We start from the raw sequence: 21,321 nt of genomic DNA on the forward strand, positions 1-21,321 counted from the left end.
TCAGTGCCCGGATGTGCATCCTGTTCCCCACATCCTTGCTGAAACCCTCACCTTTGTAACAAACCCCACCTGGTGGGGTTTTCCCAGGGAAGTGTGCCTGTCCTGGTATATTATGGGGGTGAGAGAAAGTGGGGCAGTATTGGTTTGAATCGTTGAGGTGCGTGTTAACGCTGACTTCCTATCATGCCGCGTGGGTGGGAACTGTTGCAGAGTTGTTCTTGTAATGGCAGTGAGAGTTTCATCTTGTGATTTGATAAACCAAGCTCGTGATGACTTGAACGCTTCTAAAGAGCTCTTGGTGTAGCCCAAGGGCGCATCCTGTGTTGGAGCTCTCTGCTCAGCTGCTTATCTCAAACCTCCTGCACCCCGCCCCCCCCCCCCCCCCCCCGTTGCTATTCACAAACACAGCTTGGGTGGAAGTCTCTCTTCACATCCCTTATTCTTCACAAACGGAATTACTCTGCATATAATATGGGACTGAAGGGTTTTAGGAAGAAGCAGCTGTGACTAGGCTAGAGCAGCTTCACTTCTGGTTGCCTCCATAACTAAGGTAATCATTCTCCACCAGGTGATTTCTAAAACCTCAGTTTCTCTGTAGCTGGTGTGCAAGGAAAAGGACAAGGGCTGAGCATAGTTGTGCAATGAGAACTTCACTTTGTAAGAAGTTTTGAAGTGTATCATCCCGATACAGACCCTATTATAGACACAGCCTGACCTAAGCTGGGCGAAGAGAGGACAGGGACTCAGCTCAGTGCCTGTTCAGTTCTAGATCATCCCAGTTGGCTTTTAGTGTTATGGTAAGTTACTGTTCTGAAAATATCCTATTAGTTTGCATATGTTCCAAAAGGCTCTTGGAGTAACACTGTCACAGCTGAGTATTGCTGTAGATTTGTCTTATAGAGATATGGTTTTAATGGGCTGTAGCTTCAGCCTTGCTGCTCTTATTGTTTGAATCAGACACTGGGAGAGCAAGACTTGCAAAGGGCTGATGCAAGAAACCAGGAGGGATGAAATCTGGCCCAAACCTCCCCCCTGCAAGCTCTTACATGGGGGCTTTCCTGCACGAAAGTGGTGCTTGGTGGCTCTGCCACCACTGCTTGTGTTATATCACTTTGAACTCCCCCCAAAAAGGTTTGGCAAGAGGCTATTAATATTTGTGGTTCAGAGGGAAACCTGTGAGCTATGCAAGGGAGGGAAGTGTGCATGTCACAGTCTTGACTTCTTTCTGCTATCAGCTTCTCTTCACTCCCTCCTTGCCCAGCTAGGATTTCCGGCACGTGGAGCGAAGGAGGGGAGGCAGCCCGCAGCACTGCCCAGGGAATGTGTGAATTCCTGGAGCAGGGGGAGGGATGGTCCTGAAGCCCTGTCAGCCTTCCATGCTTTACTAGAGAACGAAGGCAGAAATGAGATCCCAGGCACAATTTACTGGAGAGCTGTTTCCCAAAATAGCCTCGCCATGTAGCCAAATCTGGCTTAAAATACCTTTATTCAACCGATGGATGAACTTTGTGTCCTTCAGTAGTTGCTAAGATATCCACGCTGGACATTCATCTGTGGGCATGATGATGACACACGACAAGCACAGTCAGAATGGATGCTGGCAGGCTTGCTTGCCTACTTACATATCCTCCTTTCCCCAAAATTTTCTGCTTCCTTTGGTGCAAACTCTGACCAGGTCAGGCAGCCAGAGGTAAGTGGCAAAGCTGCGGGGCAGCTGTAAAAGCACAGCTCAGATATCGCGCCCTTGTCTTGCATCCTGCTGTACAGGCAACTGTTAAGCTTGTTCTCCAAAAAAAGGAGCTGGTGCCAGATTCTCCCCAGTGGGAATGGTGTAAGGCAGAACTGCTGAGGTTGATGGATTTTCTGGGGAAAACAGGAGGTTCCCCAGAACTGGAGGGAAGAAGCTAACCAACAGAGGGTCAGAGACAGCAAAGAGGGGCATGTAGCTCTCCAGGTAACTGCTAAAGCTGGAAGGCACCTCTCTGCTAAATCTCGAGTTCAGTCGGGGTATGTGGTGAGTGGTTTATGTGTGTGTTTGTCCCCGATAGTGCAATTACCTTGCTAACAGTTCTCCTGACTTCAAGGGTCTCGAAGTGTAGCAGAGAAGCACTTTAAGTGTGGCAGCGGTGGGGCCTTGCTAATGCAGTGTAACTTAAAATCCAGAAGGCATTCCTCTCTTCTCCCGACTGCGAGGGCTTGGGCTGCCACAGCATTTCCAGCTGGCACCATGTGGGGGATGGAGCGGGGAGGAGATCGATATGGAAGCAGTGTTTTCAGCAGAAGGAAGCCCTTAAAGGGTTTTACATGAAGGTTTGAGTGCTAGGAGGAATTTCTTGCTCGGTTGTTTTTATTGATTCCTCTTCGGTAGGGGGCAGGGAGGTTTGCTTGGGTTGGAAATCCTTCCTGCCAGCTTGACTCCCTCCCAGATCCCTGAGTCGAGCGATGCTTCAAGGAAGGGTTTTGTTGTGCGTACGCGCCGTGCAGCGTGATCTATCTGAGCAGCAGGAGGCCTGTAAGCATTTTATATGAGCTGGGGACTGCGCGCATGAAACTTCAGTGTTTCCTGCCACAATGGGCTTGAAATGTGGCAGTGCTCCGAAATGTTTTTCCATGAACATCTGTGGAAAATGTCTCGCTCGGATTCTTTCCATTCAAGGCAGAACTTGCTGGCTGCAAGCAGAGACCTCCTCTCCTCTTTCTCCACTTGCTGTTGCAGAGGGATGTATTTATTCCACGTAGTTTATGATCTGAAATGTTAATGTAAAGGCATTTGTTTGAAACTTCCTGAACTTAAATAAATAAATAAATAAAATAAAAAACGCGGATTTTGTTCATGGAATTATATAAACGGGAGGGGGAGGGGAGGGGAAGGAGGAGCCTCGTAAGTCTTTAGTTTGCATATTTTCAATCAATGGCAAATTGTTCTCTGCTGGATGTATTTTAAGACCAGAGAGGGATCTTGAGAATCCTCTGGTCAGGCCTTGTGAATACTGTGGAGCACTAGACTAGTTTTGGGAAATGAATGCCTGCTGTATGTCCAGTAGCTATAAGCAAGCTAAGCTTATTTGGGAAGGAGGCAGGAGGAAGCCGCCCCATATGAAGTAATATTCTTCAGTGCTGCTTTTTGGTCAGCTCAGTTTAAAACAGAAGTTCTGCCATCCCTTCTCAAAGCTTGCCCAGCACTGGGAGGGATAAGAGCAGCTGCTAGTGCTTGTCTTGTGATTTTCTCTTAATTTCATTTCATTCTTCTTGCTGAAGCCCAAACGCTGCTTCTCCCCCATCGAGCCATCAGACCATCAGATGATGTGTGTGTATATATACACACCATTTCGTTCAGCCTGGAACGCATCTGTTTTCTTTGTTTTTTTTCCTGTTTTCCTTTTGAAGCCAGCTTATCAGGACAGCTTCTTGTGAGGCTTGTGATCTTGCCCACCTGGCCCAAAATCTCTCCCTTTTAAAATCAGTTCTCCTGGTCACCTGGAGGTGCTGCTCCAGTGCCTTTGCACTGCTAGGGCTGAGTAGCAGATGTGAGAGGTTGACTTTTGTGTTTTTTTTTTTTTTTTGTGTGTGCACACGCTGTCACCATCAGACTTGGCTGAGCCAGCCAGCAGAAGTGGGCTTCTAATAGCTGGGAACTTGCTTGAGATCAGAGTGCTTATCTGATACAGGTCTGTGTACTGGTATTGGGTATGAGTGGTTCCAGCTGGCCTGGAGCTGGATTGTTTATCCCGGAGCCATATATTCTTCTTTGGCATTCATCCTTTAATCTTCTATCCCTTTCAGCCTGTACCCGGCAACCCAGGTTAGTGTTTAGGTTGTCTTTGCCCTCTCTGTGCTCACTGGGATTTCCACAGAAGTGACTTGTTTTCTTTTGCCTTAAGGAAAGCAGAAAGAAGGAAGCTTTTAATTGTGTATTCAGAAGTACGTTATGAGAGGGGACCGTTTGGAGCTGGGCTGTGCTCTGAGCTGGCTTTCCTCTGTGCCATTCAGCAAAGGGCAAGTAACTCTGGAGAGGCAAAAATAAAAGAGAACTTGAAGGGAAGCATCTCAATTAAATCTTCAACTCTGGATTACATCTGCATGTGAGCTCATTGCACAGCAATGTATTATCATTCACTTTGGAAGAAGTTGAGATAAACTAAGAGCTTCAGAAATATGAGCTGAGTATTGATGCTGAACTGGCAATTAAAATGAAATGATGCCCTGCAATGACCCAGAGATACTCAGCTGCAAGAAAGTAAAGCAGAAGGGTTCTTAAAGGAAAGAAACCTTAATCATGGAAATGAATAAAGGGCCATACAGCAAAAACTCTTTGGCGAGAGAGGCTGGTATTTTCCAGCCACCGTTAATGGGCAGGAACGTGCTTTGTCATTGTATGCCTTTGTGCCTGTGTGCACTAATTTGTATCTGGAAGTAGAAACCTCAGACTAAACTACTAGGGGCTTCTTCCAGTAATGGCTAGTATGAAGCTTGGGGTGAAACTCGCTGGGGAACGGCTCTGTGAAGAAGCTGGGAGAGGACAGGGGCTGCAATAGTGTGGGTGAAGGAGCTCGTTATCTGGAGAGGCAGATCATGGGATCCTCACTTTGAGCAGAGATCTGCTGCCAGGGCAGATATGAGTAATGCTTTGGATGACGGAGAACTTGTGGATTGCATCAGTTTTTTCCCCCTTGTGGTCCGTGGTGCTGGCTGATTGCAAGAAGTGGAGCTGGATGCAGTGATTGCTCCCGCTGTGCTGGGCTGTGCTGGGTAATGGACTGGGTACAGGGTTATTGCTGGAGCAGCCTGCTCTGGATCTCTCTTGCCAGATAGATTACTTGACCTTTCTCTGCCCTACTTTGTCTGGAAAATGAAAGTAACTCCTTTCTGTGGGGAGATTGGAACTTGTTTTTGCAGAGAAATAGTGCCTGAGACAAAGTAGAAAAGGCCAAAACATCACCTAGGACCTGGTTAATTAGCTCTTCTATTGTAAATCCAGATGTTAACTGGCTTTTTGGTTATTCTTCTTTCTCCCCCTCTTCTTTTTCTTGCTGATTTAAAGTGTTTGGATTACTGAGCAGTGATGGAAAGCAGGGAGAGTAGGGTGACATCAGGTAAACAGGGCTCAAGGTTTATTTTTTTTCCAGTACATAAATCCTTAAGCTGAGTAAATTAATTGAATAATTAAACCAAACAGGTCCTGGTCCTGGAACAGAGTTTCTTTTTAAGCACTTCTAGGTTTGTACTAGTAAATTTCAATTGATCAATTTCAATTTACCAATTTTTCAATTTCAATTTACCTCAATTACTTCATTTTTTTTTTAAAGTAGTGTTTTTTCAGACATGCAGAAATCAAGAAATGACTCCAAAAACTATTTATTTTCCTATCTTGACAGTAGCTGCTTTTTAATATAAAATTGTTATTACTTTATTTAAGAAGAATTTTTAAGAGACTTTTCTAAGCTTACATACAGCCTCATTTTAGTGAGAAATGGAGTGTTTGGCTTAGTTTAAATCAAAGGTCTTAGTAGAGGATGGCAATATAGGGGAAAATGGATGCTTGGCTCTTAGAATTGGGAATGCTGGTTTATTTTCTCAGTCTGCTTTTTTAGTTTCTGAACTAGCTGAGATTATGATGCTTGTGTTCAAACCAGAAGTTACTCAAATCCACTTATTTTTCAGCTTTCAACCTCCTGAATAGCCTCCCTACACTTTGCTTTGTTCCTGATGAGCTTTGCAAGTCATGCTTCATCTGCCAACCTTGCACTTGAAACTAAACTCCAACTTGTTTGTTCTCGAGTGACCTGTAGTTGCCAACAACAGGATTTCAAACTGTTAAATACAGGTGGCAAGGTGAGAAAAGCCACATCATCTGTCTGCAGAGTTCTATTTTTTCTCAGTGTTCATGTGGCATGAACTCAGGTCTTGTTGAAGGAAAGCTTGTTACCTCCCCATCCCTTCCTGTGACAGTGCAAACGCTTGGACGTGGCAATGGAGAGACACCGATAGATGTTGCTGTTGTCTCTGTCTTCTGAGGGTTTCCTGTTAACCAAGTGCTTGCAGCTGTAAGCTTGGGGTTGAGTGTGTGTGGTTGGGTTTTTGCTGTTTGTTTTTTTTTACTTGGAGGGTAAAAACTTAAGGATACCACTTGGGTTTTGTGTGATGAGCTCTTGGTGGAGTCTAGATCTGGGGCTGCTTGAATACTGTGTTGTGATGGTAATGGGGAAAAAAATAAGGTGATCCGCACCTTTTGGAAGATTTTGTGGCATGTTTGCCTTGGGAGGTCCTCAAGAGCCTTGAAAAGGTGTCTGGAAGCATCCTGTGTTTGCTCTGGTGTCTTTTTTTTTTTTTTTTTAAACCGAAGTCCTTTTTTTGAGCCTACAGTAAAGAAGACGCCCAGTTAGCTAAGGTGATGGCTTTGCTTGTAACCCACTAACACACACTGGTTTGCTGCTGCCTTTGCTTGAGATTCACATGGAGTTCATTCCTGCTTCTCTTATCCTGTTGCCAGGCAGGTTCAGCTGAAGCCAAAGTAAATTATTTAAGCTGGGGGACATAAATCAGACAAGCTATTAAGTTAAAAACTCTTGTCATTTTTTTCTTTAGAATAAAACCAAACAGAAAACCTTGAACCCTTCTACAGAGAAGGGTGACAGACTTTTCAGGAGGGATAAAGCCACGTTGTCAGCTTTTGTGAACCTTTCCCAGGCTGTGCAGTGACTGCAGCTCTGGCAAGTGTACCTTGTGTTGGGTGGTAAGGGGTCACACGGTTGTCTTGATCCAGATCAGGGCTAAATAGGTGTCTCTGTTGCAAGCAGCCTCCTGTCTTTTCAAGTTCTGTGGTGAGGGAAAAACCATCAGTGAAGATGCTTTATTCTGCCCTTTCATGCCTGAGGGCAGCCTGAGGTCCAGGGCATGGGGCATGTGGGCAGAAAGGTCGGCGGTATTGCTAAGGTAGAAAGGTGCTCTTCCTAAAAAGCTGCAGTTTTCAAGGCTAAGCTAAGGGGACTTCACTGTAATGAAGTTTATTTACATTTTAAAAAGCTTTTAATTAATAATATTTATTTTCCTCTTCAGCTAGAGAGAGGGAAGAGCACTGTCAAAATCCAGTCCTAATACAGGGCAGTGATTTTTCCTCTAGAGTTACAGAAGGTGATTTTTAGATGTACCCCCTTGTAGGGAAATAAGCAAAGGGAAATTATAGCTTGTGGCTTACCAAGGGGAAGTATGATCACGAAATGACCGAGCAGGTGCTGCTGAGCAGCCTTCTTACTGCCTAGGAAGCTTTGACTCTTCACACGCAGGTAGGCTAGAGATGTACTTGGGGACCCAGAACTGGAGGGTCTGTATGGGGTGCTCTGTGATATGGCCTCTCCTGGCCGAGAGACCAACCAAGCAAATTGGCATTTACCCTAATGACATTCAATGGAGCTGTTCTGTGTTCGATCAGTGCAGCAGAGGGTGTGTGCTGGGATGTTCCTGGCAGACGTGACGCTTGCTTCGTTTGTGTTGCTGTGAGAGTTCACACGCGCCGTGAGACATCGCTGGTTACAGCTGGCTGTGGTGCCCTGGTCCGTCCTCCCTTCACAACTAGTCCCTTGGGACCTGGAACCTCTGTCTACACAATTATTCCACCCCACCCCCGCAAAAAAGTGAAATACCTTGTTTTATCTGAAAAAGAATAATCAAGTCAGCTGCAAAAGGAATATGGTTAGAGGTGTGAGGAGCTGGGGATCAGCCTCTTATCGCAGGTAACCAGCGATAGGACTAGAGGGAATGGCCTCAAGTTGTGCCAGGGGAGGTTTAGGTTGGAAACGAGGAGACATTTATTCTCAGAAAAAGCAATCAGGCATTGGGACAGGTTGCCCAGGGAGGTGGTGGCATCACTGCTTCTGGGGCAGAGGGCTATAAGAGGTTTGCAGTATAACAAACCACAGCAGATAGTGTGCTGTGGAAATTGTGGGGGGAGGATTTTGGAAGCCACAGAATAATTATTGCAATGTAATTGGAATTTACTTTGTGTGCTGTGTAATCTCTGCTGAAGAAAACAAGCCAGGTCCCTGTAGTCTAGTGTAGTTTCACCAAAAATGACAGCTCTAGCTTTGTGGCATCTCCAAGTTTCTGTACAGAACCTCAGTTTGGAAGTGATGCGAAAAGCGTATGCAGTGTGGTGACCTACTGGCATAGCTTTTCACAGAAACCTGTTGGGAGGGAAGGGGGCAAGTGGGTTGCTTGGCTGATTTCCTTAAATGTTCTCTGTCAGAAGTGTTGTTTACCAAAGATCTTGAGTGGATTTGGAATTTACAAGTCCTGTACTTACACTGCTAGCATGTAAGAGCAGAGCATGGCAGATATTCCAACAGTTTACAAACTAATTTTCTGTTCTTGTTGCTGCTGCTGCTATCCCAGAAGTAGCTGAGCCCGGTAATGATGGCAGCTAAGAGATTTCAGAGAAGGTAAAAATCTAAAATCTTCTAAAATCTGAATCCCAAGTGCCTTCTTGCGTTCCCTGGCCCCTTTCCCCAAAGCCATTCCAGAGGCCACAGTTAGCATCTGCTTTCCTCCTCCATATCTCCTCTGCTTTCTTTAGTAGAAAAATCACTAAGGGTATTTTGATGCATTCTTCGTTTTCTGCCCTGTGAAACGGAGAGTACCTAGCAATGTAGGCATGTCTGAGGAATTGTGGTTTTGTTAACTTTGCACCAGAGATGTAGTTGTTGTCAAAAATGTGGGCAAGTTGTGTTGTTTTTTTTTTAATCTTCTGCATCTCAGAAGTCAAACACACATGTTGTTATGGTGTCTGAGCATTTCATAACAGCCTAATGGTTTTCATCAATATCATCATCACTTCACAGCTGAAGGAGTTACTATACCCTTGGGCATTGAGACATCTTGTACAAAAGAAGCTATCTGTAGCAGAGCCTGAAGGAAAATCCACAGAAAAATGTTATCAGATGCATTCTTGTATTGTCTGTGTTTCAGTTCTGCAGCAGAACCTCCTGTATGGTTAAATTACTGGTTTGCTCTAACTTAAATTCCTATTGACAGCTTCAGCCGAAATGATCTGTGCTGGATTAGCCGGAGGACCTGAACTCTATTCTTCTTAGAGAAGTCACCAGTGGAAGAAAGGCTCGTTTTGTGCAGGACAGTGGAAGGCAGACTTGGGCAGCGACTTCTGTGTTGTGTGACAGGTCTGGCAGTCTGAGTATTAGTGCAGCAATTAGTGGCTAAAAATGGGTAACTATTTTGCCCAAACTTGCATTACTGCTTATCCCTACTTCAAAGCTCTGTTTCTGCAAACACATAGAGGACGATTCAAAAATACACAAGAATACTTTTGGATGTTGAAGAAAAGCCTGTCATGAATAATTGTGGTTACTCTTTTCTAGGTCCTGTGTTTAATGTCTCCGTGCATTCTGACAACCTGACAATTTACCAGGGTGAACTGGCAGACTTGCTCTGTATCATCACAACGGATGGAATGGCACTGGAGCCAGGTATTTTGAAGAAAATATTTTACTTGTAACTCATTCGCCTCCAGATTGTATACCACCAGTTATAACCCCACGTCATGTGAGTGAAGCTGGAGGACTGAGAACATTTAATGTTGTACAGAACTAGATAAATACAGGAGAGAATGTTTGCTTTACACGGCCAAGTCTAAAACAAGATTTGTGTTTCACATTCTGAGGTGAGAGGGGGGAAAAAAGCGTTCTTATTCCTAACCCCTGTGCTGTCTGTACCAACTGACCCCACTGCTGGCAGTCAGCCTGCAACCACTAGATGGGCATGAAAACTATTGCTGTCTCCTTCAATTAGAAAGAAGGTCCATTGGCAAAGCCTGTCAGGAGAAAGCAGTTACCTGTAAACCCATCTTAAAATCACCTGGCCAGTCAGCTTAGAACTTCACAGTGAATTTAAGGCTTAATGTAAATCTAAGAATCACAGAAATTGACTTCTGCAGCTTAAATACTGAAAATGAACGTTACTTCCTGATGCCTTCAAAGGTGAGCTTCCTTTTTTTTTTTTTTGTGTAGAAGAAAAAAGAAGCATGGTACCTAATCACTATGAAAAGGACAGCAGACACTTTAAAGAGAGATTTTTGTGAAGGGCTGAAAAGTTCAGAGAATTGCTCAAAACTTAGCTGCTTGCCAAAGGTTGCCTGAGCTGCTTTTCATCAAAAGGCTGTGAGAGTAGCTCTGGTTATTGTACCCAAAATGTGGTTTTGGAGTGAGTTTAGTGTGTCTTTTAAAGTTATTTTTATGTGCAAATATAAAAATATATTTTAAATCTATAAATATGCGTTTAAATATAAATATATATACACCTAAATGTAAAGGTACCATGATTCATGTGGGACAGAAATCTATGCAAAAGCCACTACAAAAAAGGGGCTGTGTGGCAAATATTAGTTAGTGTAATAGTTGATGAGATGAAGTACCAAGTTTATTGAAGGTGCATCACTTTGAAATTGCAGAATGGCTGTTTGATGTTAAATCTGAGTGTAGCAGGGAGGCAATTTGCTAGATTACAGCTCTGTGCTGCCTGTGAAAAAATGATAGAAGTCTGTAGATTGTATTATTGAAATGCTTGGTAGGGGGGAAATGCTGAGTAAACTTTATTGTTGTCAAAAGAGTCATAGCCTGGGATATTGGACAGTCTGCAGCAATGTACGTCTGTACATATGCCTCCATCTGTCCTGCAGTTTCTGCTCAGCAGAAAGCATCTTCTGAAGTTGAGGTGTTTCTAAGCTGTTAAAGGTATTGTTGCAAGGCAGTACCCAAAGCATCTGGCTTCCTTTGCAGAGCAGTAATTGCTGGCAGGGAGCAGCTGCTGCTTCTCCTGGTGTTCGACAGCTAAAATAAGCTTGGGGTTGCCTTGTGAAAGAGGCCTCAGCATCCCTGACCCACTTAAAGCTTGAAAAGATGCCACTTACTGAGAGTGGGGCTCTCCTATCAGTTCTCTGCTGCAGTTGGGTTTGTGATGTTTTTGTGTGCTTGGTAGCTCGAGACAGAAGCACTGACAAGATAAGGGTAATCAAATGGATTTAAATAAAAAGGTGGCCTCTTCAAGGAGCTGTTGATCAGCACAGTTAAGTTTAAACTGGGAAAATTCTTGAGAGAGTAGGGATGAGTTGATAGATGATGCCTGTATTTGGAAACATTGCCCTTTCCGGAGATCATGAGCAGCCAGCAGAGGGTTTTAAATGTCAGCACTGTAACGCGTTCCGTAACTGGGTAATATCATATTGAAATGGCACATCCCTGCCTCTCTGTTTGCTGGCATTGTTTTTGTTGTGGATTTTTGTCTGTAATAGGGCAGATACATGCATGACGGATACCCACAGAAAGGAGGAAAGAAGTGTGATATTGTGGCAAGTAGGGAGAACATTTTGGTCTGTGCTCTGAGCCTGCAGTTGCTGAAAGAGCAAGGTTTGGGGTCTAACCAGCCATGCTCTGTGTGTCTCTGTGGGGAAATCCCATGTGAGCACTTCAGCTGGGCCTAAGAAGCTGGCCCCTCTCTGGTCCTTGCTGGTCCTCTGGGTGAGACAGGCAGCAGAGCTTCAGTTATGTGGAGGAGGACTTTAAGGCCTCATCTGGTAACAACCAGATGTAATCATTCAACGGGAGCGCTTTTCCCTCTGCATCCCATCTCTGATGGGTCTCTACACTCAGTCAGTATCACAATTTAATTCACAACCAAAATGGAGAATTTACACTTTAAATGAGTGCCAAAACATTAGACAGACTGTGAAAATAACAGTGCTGTCTCATCCCAGTGGGGAAATAAGGCATGTTGTTGGGGAAAGCCTACACCAGATAATGAGATAGGAAAAGCAAGAGCTGCCAGCATCTCCTAGAAGAAAACAGATGACAGCAGTGCCGGCATGGCCTTTCCATTTGGGAACTTCTTGAGAAGGGAGAGCAGAGCAATTGCATATCCATGTTGCTCTCCTGCTGTTCTGTGGGTCATTATGGCTTTCAAGAGGTCTGCTCTTCTGGGGTCAGGCCTTCTGCGGTGGGGTATTACAGGCCCTCTTGTGTGCAAAGAGGGATCAGGGAATTTCATAAGATCTTTTGTTAAATGCACTTCCCGCACAGTCTGAATGTGCTCGGTGTGCCAGCTGGCTCTGCTCTTGTACATGTAGAGTGATGTTAAAGTATGCAAGCAGATCAGCATGTATACCTTCAGCAGTGAGGTGAGGTGTCAGTGCCAGCTCTTCTCCCTCTTTGTGTCCACAGTCAGAGAAATAAAGTACTTTCAAGGAGCTGAGGAGAAGTTAAGTGACCAATGATCTTTGGAAGTCCCCTTCATACGTCCATTCCTTGCTAGAAGAATAACTTATGGGCTGGCCCATCCTCTAGTAGAGGCAATTCACAGCTGTGTGTGAGTACGCACACCCACCCTGTGGGAAACTTTCAAAAGGGTTGAAAAGGTTTTGGCATGACTGCTACGTGGTTTAATTTCCTCTGCTTCTTTGAGACCCCGCTGAAGTGGAGCGTGTATTACTGAGCTCAGTACATGGCAGCAACCATTCTGTCTAAAGAAGTGCTTCTTTGGCTTGGCATCCGTAGCTGGTGTTTTGAATTGATATGAGGGAAGTATGTGTGTGTCAGGGGGGAATAGTAGTAGTACTTCTGTGCCCTGAAGATACAAAAGCTGCTTCTGATGTTTCTGTTGAATACACATTTTCACAAATGATCTCTCTAGACTTCCCAGATCACCCCTTCTTGGGCTATGTGCTTAGGGATTTAAAAGTATTACTTACTCTGCCTGAAAGAGATTTGTTTTTTTTTTAAATCTGCTCCAGACGGACCCAGTGGGCACTCTGGAGAATTTAACAAAACCAGCTTGTTTACCTCTTGTATGGCTTGAAGTGGTTTGCTCAGCTCTCTAGGAAGCCCTATTCAACCTCATTTAAATGTAGTAAACAAAAAGGGTCTCAAAATTGTGATTCAGCACTGTAACAAGATGCTGAGAGAGCTCCATTCTAAGCAGTGGAAGTGCATGGCTCCTAGGAGCTGGTCTAGAAATAGGATTCCCAGTTCTCTGGGGTGATTGGCCAGAGAAGCAGCTGAGACCCAGACAGCTTAGTCCTGTGTGTTAAATCGAAATGTGTGTAAAGATGTGCTTTACATGTTGATGATGCTCACTAGCCAAGGAGGGGAAGGATGGCACCACTCTTACTCTGCTTACAGAGCCTACAAAGCATCCAGTGCCCTGTGTTCCTGGGCGAAAGGAGCTGGGTTGCACGAGCAGTGGGTGCTGAGGTCCTTGGTGGCCTTCTGCAGCACAACATCCCAGTGACGAGCTTTCTGTAACGCATGGTCCCTTCCTGACCTTACTGGTAAAAGAAACCTTTGTAGTCATAAGTGTGTCTGTGGGTCAAGTGGTTCTGTTTTGTTTTTTTGAAGACTGGGAACAAAAACCGAGTGTCTGATTTGTCTGCGTGGACACAAAGTGTGTGTGGAGTTAAACAGATGCTTTTGGGAAGCCTAACATGTGGCCTTCTTTATGTCAGTAAAATCGCAGATTTGTTAGCATGTGGGAGCTGTTCGGCATGGCCATCACTGATCTTTGGAGAGTGCTTGATCTGTGTCCTTGTTTTGCTAAATTTTACTGTGTTTTTACAGCATGAAAAATGAGAGAGATAGAAACGAATCAGATGACTTTGCTGTATGAAGCTAGTTCAAGGAGGATAGCGACAAAGAGCACTCTGAGCCAAATCCTCCCTCTGACTGTCTGCAGTGAGTCACTAATTGCACACTGTGTATACTGACTAATAAAATATGTTGGCATAATACTGTTGTCCCATGTTGTAATTACAGAAGACAGATTCAGCTATTTCAAAATGACAGCAAGTGCCTGCATTCATCTTTGTACGTTGAGGGAAGAGAACCTCAAATTAAGTGAGACTTAAACAGAGGAGTTCTTCAACAGTAGTAAATCCCCTGGGAATCTGAAGGCTAGGTTATTTTTCCCCCCTCCTAAACTTACTGTTGTAATCTATTTTAGTAAATGCAACCATGTATTCAGTGTAGTTGGACGTAGCCTGGAAGGTGTCCATATGCTCCTACTGTACCTGGAAGCATGGAGCAAATGTCAGCCTTGATATTCGGAAGGAATTGGTCATGCCCAACCTGACTGCCTGTGGCTGGTGTTAATGCTGTGTTTGGAATAAACAGGCAACAGAGATGAACAATAGTTTATAGAAACGGAGCTCTCTCAAGCAGAGGCCCTGTTTCCCACAGCTAGTTGGGTGAGTACACAAGGCAGCGGTCAAAGTTTAGTCCTGTCAGCTGAAAAAGTGTGTGTTGATCTTGATTAGCTTTGCTTTCCAGGGAGGGGATCGGAGTGGTATGCTGAGTAATTAACGGTAGTATTTGTGGTATGATGTGGCAAAGTGTGGTTGTTATGAGTGCTGCTGGTCCATATGGCCAATGCTCACCGCCACGTAGGACCAGGAAACCTCTTCCCGCGATAGGACTACAAAACACACGAGGTGCTCTCTTGAGGCTCTGTGTTGTCACCTGGAGCAGCTGGCTGTGGCAGGCAGGGCAATAAACTGGCTGGTGTCCCAAATGGTTTGGTCAGCCAGTGTCTCTGGGAGTGACTGAGTGCTGCCATCTGCTTCCTCAAATTTCTGTTTTGTTTTTGAAGGTGTGTGTAGAACAGTGTACCTTACTGGGGAATTAATTGTACCACAAACAGTGAGTGGTTTTTGTCTGCAATCAGAGGGACTGTAGCAGCTGATGCGTAACCACAAGTAGCAGAACCGAGGATGTCCCTACCCTGCTTTAAAAGATTATTCTAAGGTTCCCTGTCTTCCTAAGATGTCAGCTTGCCTGATAACGGCTTAAAAGTTGTCTTCACTTATATCTGCAAATAATTTAAGTACAGCAGGAGGTTCAGGGCTTAGATGAAAGATCAGTTTTACATTTCACATTGCTAATGCTGTATTTTTCACAGATCTCAATACCAGCAAGTGGAGGTTTGATATATGCCCAAAATCATAGGACTGTCTTAGGTGTGCAGAGGTTAATCCCCTTGCAGAATGTCTGCACAAAACTCAGGGCAGAATTAGTACCCTCTATTTCCAATTTGGGCCTATCAGTTTAAGTGCCAGGAACCTTGAACCAAGTGAGCAGGCATCTGAGGCCCTTTTCTGTCTATGCTGTGGGTCACACCAGGTTTCAGACCCTTTAACAGGTATTGCTGAGCGCACATTAGAAAAGCAGCGTGCTGATTTTTAAAGCAGATACTCAACAACAGCCTAATAGGGCTAAGATTGAGATCTGCTAATGGGATCAATAGCATTTTGCACGAACGTAAAAAAGGGCTTAATGTGCTGATGAGCTCTGTCTACCTGTCAGCGAGGTTAATGTGGAAGGTGCTGCAAATGGTTTTTGTAGGCTATCTCCTGGGATAGTAAAATTCATACAAGGCACGGTGCACGATGGCCCATGACACTTACTAACAATTGCAGAAATAGTGCATAAAAGCATTGTGGTCAAGCTTTGCTTCCAAATGCTTTATATTTTTGCACGTAATTTTCTTTCGACTCCTTGTAGAATCTCTTTAAGTTTAGGCAGACTAAATGTGAGGAAGGGGCCTTTAGGAAAGAGCATTCTGATTTTGTAGTTGTGCAGGTGCTGTGTGAAGGTAGTGATTGCAAATCACTCTGCTAGCAAATGCCTAGCATTGCCACTCCCTTTTCAGTGTAGGCTCAGCCCAGTTTTAGCACTTCTCATGACACCAGGCCTGCTTGGTGAAAACTTAGATCGGAGACGAGATACGCATTTTAGGATGACAGGTAGGAAAGCAAGAAGTCCCCTCTGTGTTGTCGCCATAGCAAGCCACCCTCCCTGTGCAGCTATATTTTTCCTGTCAGTGCATTTCATTGCAGTTCACTGCTTGAATCCTCCTAGAAAGGACAGGTTCAGGGCATTCTTCACTGCCTCCCCTACCCCTGCTGTCACTCCAGTGTTGGTTACGCCATTGGCAGATTAACCTTTCTGCTGAGAAGTGGCACTATGAATAGTCTTTGCAGCTCACCAACGTGTCCAAATTCTCCTTTTTCCATGAATGCAGATGACATGTCTTTTGATGTCTCCTGGTTTGCCGTGCGCTCCTTCGCGCTGGACAGAGAGCCCGTCTTGCTGGCCTCGGTGGACCGGAGAGGGATCGTGACGCAGAGCAGGAGAAACGGGAGCAGTGACCTCAGCCTGGAGAGAATCAGCCCACTGGAATTCCGTCTCCGTGTGCATGGCTGCGAGGACCATGATTTTGGGAACCATTACTGCGTGGTGACCCCATGGGTACGGTCTGCCACCGGTGTGTGGCAGCAGGAACCTGCCGTCAAAGCCAAACCTGTCTTCCTATCTGTGAAAATGGATGGTAAGAGATGGCTGTGTGCGTTGCGGGATTTTTAGCACCTTGTTATGTTAATCTGTGACAAATGTTCTCTATAAATGTTTTTAATGATGCCTGTGATAATCTCATTAGATTTTGTTATCCTCTTGCTGTTGTTTTCAATTTGTAATTCCAAGTTCTACAGACTAGGTAGGCCTGAATAGGTCATGCTCATAAGCACGAAGTGTTCTTTTTCCTGATGCCTTGCTGACGTTTTGCATAGCTAGGGCATCTTTTAATCAAAGTGTAGCATTCTCTCCAAGTGTTAATCTTCCTGTTCCCTGCTGGAAGAAACACTGGTTTGCAGCTGGGGTGTGCTGAAGTAGTCGTGTTATGGTTAATATCAAAGCAGGGAACAAAACGTCAGGGCTCTGACTCCTTCCTCCCTCTCCTAACCACAAGGCATGCTGCTCCCTGCACTTAATACCTTGCCTGCTCTACAATCAGAGTTGCAAGTGTTGCTAGACTTTGTGAGAAGCTAGATGTGTGCTAGATGCTTCATTCAGCACGTAGCTAAGGAGGAGAATGAATTTGGGAGAGGCCTTGAACTTGTTGCTTTCTTCTAAGCGTTTCCAGGAGAGGTCACAATGAGAAGTTCTGTGAACTTGAATCAGAAACTTTTGTTCTCCCTACTATGCAGATAACTGTCATAACTGTACTTTCTAAGCTCCTTCCATTTCTTGACCCTGTCTTTTAACTGTGCATCAGGTGCCTACAAATCAACTTTCTTGTTCGTGCACCAAGTTAGGAGGTCGATTAGGCAAGGTTGCTGAGTGGCAGTGAATGTACTGTACGAGCAGTTCTAATCAAGCAAAGTGTAAAGTCCTTGCCATTTGGAAACAGTTTTATAAAGAGATGGCAGCCAGAGTCTGCCTGTGATAGAGAACTGTTGCCAGGCCATTGTTTGGAAAAACAGGTAATGGGGTACTTCTTAGAGCTATTGTCACTTTGCTATATCATTGCAAGGTTTCTCTGGTGCTTCTAGCCTCCCCAGAGCTTTGAAATGGTGGAGGAAGAAATATGGTGAAGAAGGAAGTAATGGAGTCCAGTAAGGTACCGGTATCCCAAACCTCAAAAGACAGAAATCAAGAAGGAGAATTAGCTTTTCCTTCCAAAATAATTAACCTGCCCATGACTGAAAAATGTGGGATTTCCTCCCTCTTTAGGCAAGAACAAATAATGTTGATCTTTAAATTTCTCTGTGGTATCTAACAACTTTTGTTTTCCGTGCTGTTTTTCAGTTTTGAATGCTTTCAAGTATCCCCTGTTGATTGGCATTGGTCTGGCCACTGTCATCGGACTCTTATCCTGCCTCATCGGCTACTGCAGCTCCCGTTGGTGCTGCAAGAAGGAAGTGCAGGAAACACGGCGAGAGCGTCGTCGGCTGATGTCAATGGAGATGGACTGAGCGCTGGAGCCAGGCACACCTGCGTTTTGGGAGAGACTCACAGGGCTCTTGGACTGTGCTGAGACACTCGCTCACAGGCCCAGACAAGACAGCACGCTTCCTCTCTGATTTCAGCCTGGACCTCAAGCTTCTCCTTGTTACACATCATGTCCCGAGAGCTTTCAGGCCATGTTTAGTGACTCAGAGTTCTCCTTCTTCCAGCAGCACTTTCTGCATAGGGATCGTGTCCTTCTAATGTACAAACTGTTGAGTCTGCTTTCAGCAGGGCCCTGTGACAAAATTCACTAAATTGTTATTTTATAAATATTTTGGTTTAGCCCCTCTTGGTTTTTGAAAAGGTCTTCCTCTACGAGAACATGACAGGGAGGGCAATGTGTGGGAAGGGACTGGTAGAATCATCAGGCTTTCATTGTGTTAACAAATCTACTTTTCCCCTCTACCCTCATTGCAGCATCCTGTCCACTTCCTCTGTCACTGTGGTATCTCACAGACTTCTCTGTGTTGGCTTGAAGCCTGGAGAAGGGTATTCCAGTGGTGCCTCATGAGGCTATTCCAGCAGGGAATTGATTTTTGGCTGTTAGCATGCCTTCTCTTCCCTGGCTTTCAAAGGGTTTACGATTAACCTGAAAGCATAACTTGCCTGGAGGTCTTTGAGACTTTTTTCTTATTATTTTTTTTTCTAGTTTTCTGTGCTCAAAGCTCTTGACTGTGGTGAACAGGGGCTAACTTGGCAGCCCTGAAGAGTCACTCTTCAGACAAGCATTTGTTGGATGTCTGCGTATGGCCACCAGCTCCCCAACCTTTCTTTTCTCCTCACTACAGCTGCTCACGTTGTGCCTCAGACCCTGCTCTGCTTGTGGCATGGGGGGCAACATGGTATCTAGAGACAAGATCCAGCCTTCTGCTGGCCTTGGCAGAGGAAGGAGACCTTGCCCAACTGGCAGTGGCGTGACTCATAAAAAAAATGTGAGATGGGTCTTCATGTGCACTTGGCCGACTGATCGTGTTTAGAGGAGACTGGTAACCTGTCCCCAGATGCACAGAGCAGATACCAGTGCTGCTTCTGCCAGTCACTCAGTGGTAACCCTTGAACCTATGAGCAGTCTGACTGCAGTAGCTCAGGGTAGGAGTATGAGCAAGCTAAAGAGGGCAGCAAAAAAGTTCCTGTGATCCTGGTCTTGTGCATGGGCCTGCAGTGAGGTTTTCGCCATGGGTTCAAGGTATTTTCCTAGGTGCTATATTATAAGAAGTCCTGCTTTGGTCTTCCACATACACTGACCTGGCTGCTGCCAAGGGAGCAGCTGCTTTTCTGGGCAGTTCTGTCTTTCCAGCACAGCTGGTATTTTAAGCAATAAAAGTCAGAGTATAGGTACTGTGTACAAACAAAAGAGTAGGACTGTACCACAACCTGATGTCACAGCCAGGCTCTAGTTTGCATCAGGAAGGGTTAAAAATGCAGAGATGAGGTCAGGGCTCAATCCTTTAAAGGTTTTGTAGGATAAAAGAAAAGACTCTGGAGGATGGCACCTGCAGAAGGTAGCATTTGTGGTGTGCTGTTGCCAATCTTAGATGTTAGTTATGTTCTAGGCAGTCGCCTTCACTAACAGCTTGTTCCAGGGGAGCTGCAGGTCTGTGCTGCAATGGCCTCGTTTCACATTAGCTTGTGGACCCTTTTACTCACCACTACAGCTATTCCATTTTTTTTTTTTTCAGTAAGGTTTTCTGTTTTGTTTTCTTAGCTTGTGTTGTGACCATTTTTCTGAGGTTGGCATGAAGATTTTGTCTAGAAGGCTACGTTCTGCCCCCAGCATGCAAACATGCACACAGTCACACTGCTGGTGGGTTAACCTTGGCTGTACATATGGACACACACAATGTCTAATGATTTCTTGGAAGCTGAATGCGAGGCATCTTCAAAATGGACTTGATTTGCAGAGATGTAGCTTGCAACTCACTGTTGGACTCTCTTTGGCACTTCGTGTAGGGTTCTAGAGCTGAGAGACCCACAGCCTGTGAACCTCTGGAGGACTTTGGCCTAAACATTCTTAGCAGCTTCTCTTTCTGTCCTGACGTGTGTGGTTTTTTTTTTTTTTCCTCCTCTCTTGAAGAGCTCTGAAAAGGCCTATGTTGCAGACAGATGTAGCTGCCTCTGCTGAGAAACAGGGCAGAAGCAATCTCTAATTTCCTCTATGAAAGCCCGGAAATATTTACGGATGCTTTACAAAGAAAGGGCATCAAGGAGAAAATTCATTCAAATATCATTTTGACAGCAAGAATTTTTCTTCCTCTCCTGTTTGGCTGCTGTAGTGAAATCTTGCTTTTTCTTGAATGTTAAGGAACACCATTCTGATGTCTGGGGTGCTGGCTGTCCTTCCCACGCTGATCTACGCAGCTTCTTTCCTGCTTTATTGTCTGTTTTCTTCACAGAAATGACCTGTGGAATTGGGGTGTCTTGGGTGGGGAGATTGGTAGTGGTGATGAGTTTCAAAGCACAGCATCAGTTGCTTGCTATCCGAGCAGACTGACTCCATATTTATGTGCCCTTGGTTAAGGTTTAGGGAAAGAGGGTCACGATGCAATAATTAGGGAATGAATGAGCAGGGACCCGCCAGCTCTTCCCAAGCACGCAACATAGCACACTTTATCCCTGCCGGAAAAAAACTCAGGGTTATTTTGGTCAGGGCTCCCTGCTCCTCTAATGAAAGGTCCCCATGTCCTTAGCTAATGCTGGCCTTCCTTCAAGACCAGTAACAAACCATCTTTGTCATTCCAAGTGAAGCAAGTTTGCTGCTAGCTCACGCTGCTGCCAGCCCCTTGGAAGGCAATGCTGCATCCCCTTAGGCCCTGGATTTGCTGTAGTTGGAAGGCTAGAAGCTGAGGGGCTAGGCTTACCCTACAGGTTTCCTTCTATTTGTGCCAATTTTATATTATCCCCTTTTTTAAAAATAGAGTGGAAATCTTGTCTCCAATAGTGGGGAAAAAAAAAAAAGACTCTCGGTCACTTTCATGTTTTTTTATTATTATTTCCTGTGTGACCAGGGTTTGTGTGAGTGGAGGTGTGTGTGCACCTGGTCGTGTATTAAACCTGCAGAATATCAGGAGAGTGAGCTGCCTGCAATGCTGTGCAAGGATCCGTATCCTCTCTGCTGCAACCTGTGGTATTGTCTAAGTATCCTAAGGGCTCATGTTGATCTTCCTCTGTTCGCATTGCCACATCTCCTGGGTAAGCTGGTAAATTCCTCCAGGCACTTGGAATTTGATCCAGGACAAGCTCGAACATCCGTATAGCAGAAGGGCAAGATGTTTTCTTTCTTTTGTTTTAATTTCAAAGTTACAAAATGAAGTGTTTGGCACAGTTCTGGAATGCAGGTACCCAATAGTTCTAACAATACTGTGTAAAATGTTTCTTTTTATGTTTAAAATAAAGAGCCTTTTTGATTAAGTTTGTGCTGTGGGTCTGGATGTTTGTGCTATGGGAGTTCCCTCCTTGTGCCTTGCACATATGGAGACGCTATTGTTAC

The 21,321-nt window shown here is 44.9% G+C and overlaps 1 protein-coding gene across 4 annotated transcripts in view; it reads left to right on the forward strand.

The window, feature by feature from the left end:
* The window catches only part of PTGFRN (prostaglandin F2 receptor inhibitor), a 102,237-nt gene extending 80,995 nt beyond the window's left edge, over positions 1 to 21,242 (forward strand). For all 4 annotated transcript variants that reach the window (XM_038184413.2, XM_072025476.1, XM_072025471.1 and 1 more), the window contains 3 exons: positions 9,369 to 9,476; positions 16,072 to 16,377; positions 17,634 to 21,242. In XM_038184413.2, the coding sequence (XP_038040341.1) occupies positions 9,369 to 9,476; positions 16,072 to 16,377; positions 17,634 to 17,800 (581 nt within the window). In that variant the 3' untranslated portion in view covers positions 17,801 to 21,242. The remainder of the gene's footprint in view (positions 1 to 9,368; positions 9,477 to 16,071; positions 16,378 to 17,633) is intronic.
* The last annotated feature ends 79 nt before the right edge of the window (positions 21,243 to 21,321 follow it).

Source organism: Anas platyrhynchos, chromosome 1 (genome assembly GCF_047663525.1).
Source record: "Anas platyrhynchos isolate ZD024472 breed Pekin duck chromosome 1, IASCAAS_PekinDuck_T2T, whole genome shotgun sequence".
Taxonomy (NCBI): Eukaryota; Metazoa; Chordata; class Aves; order Anseriformes; family Anatidae; genus Anas; species Anas platyrhynchos.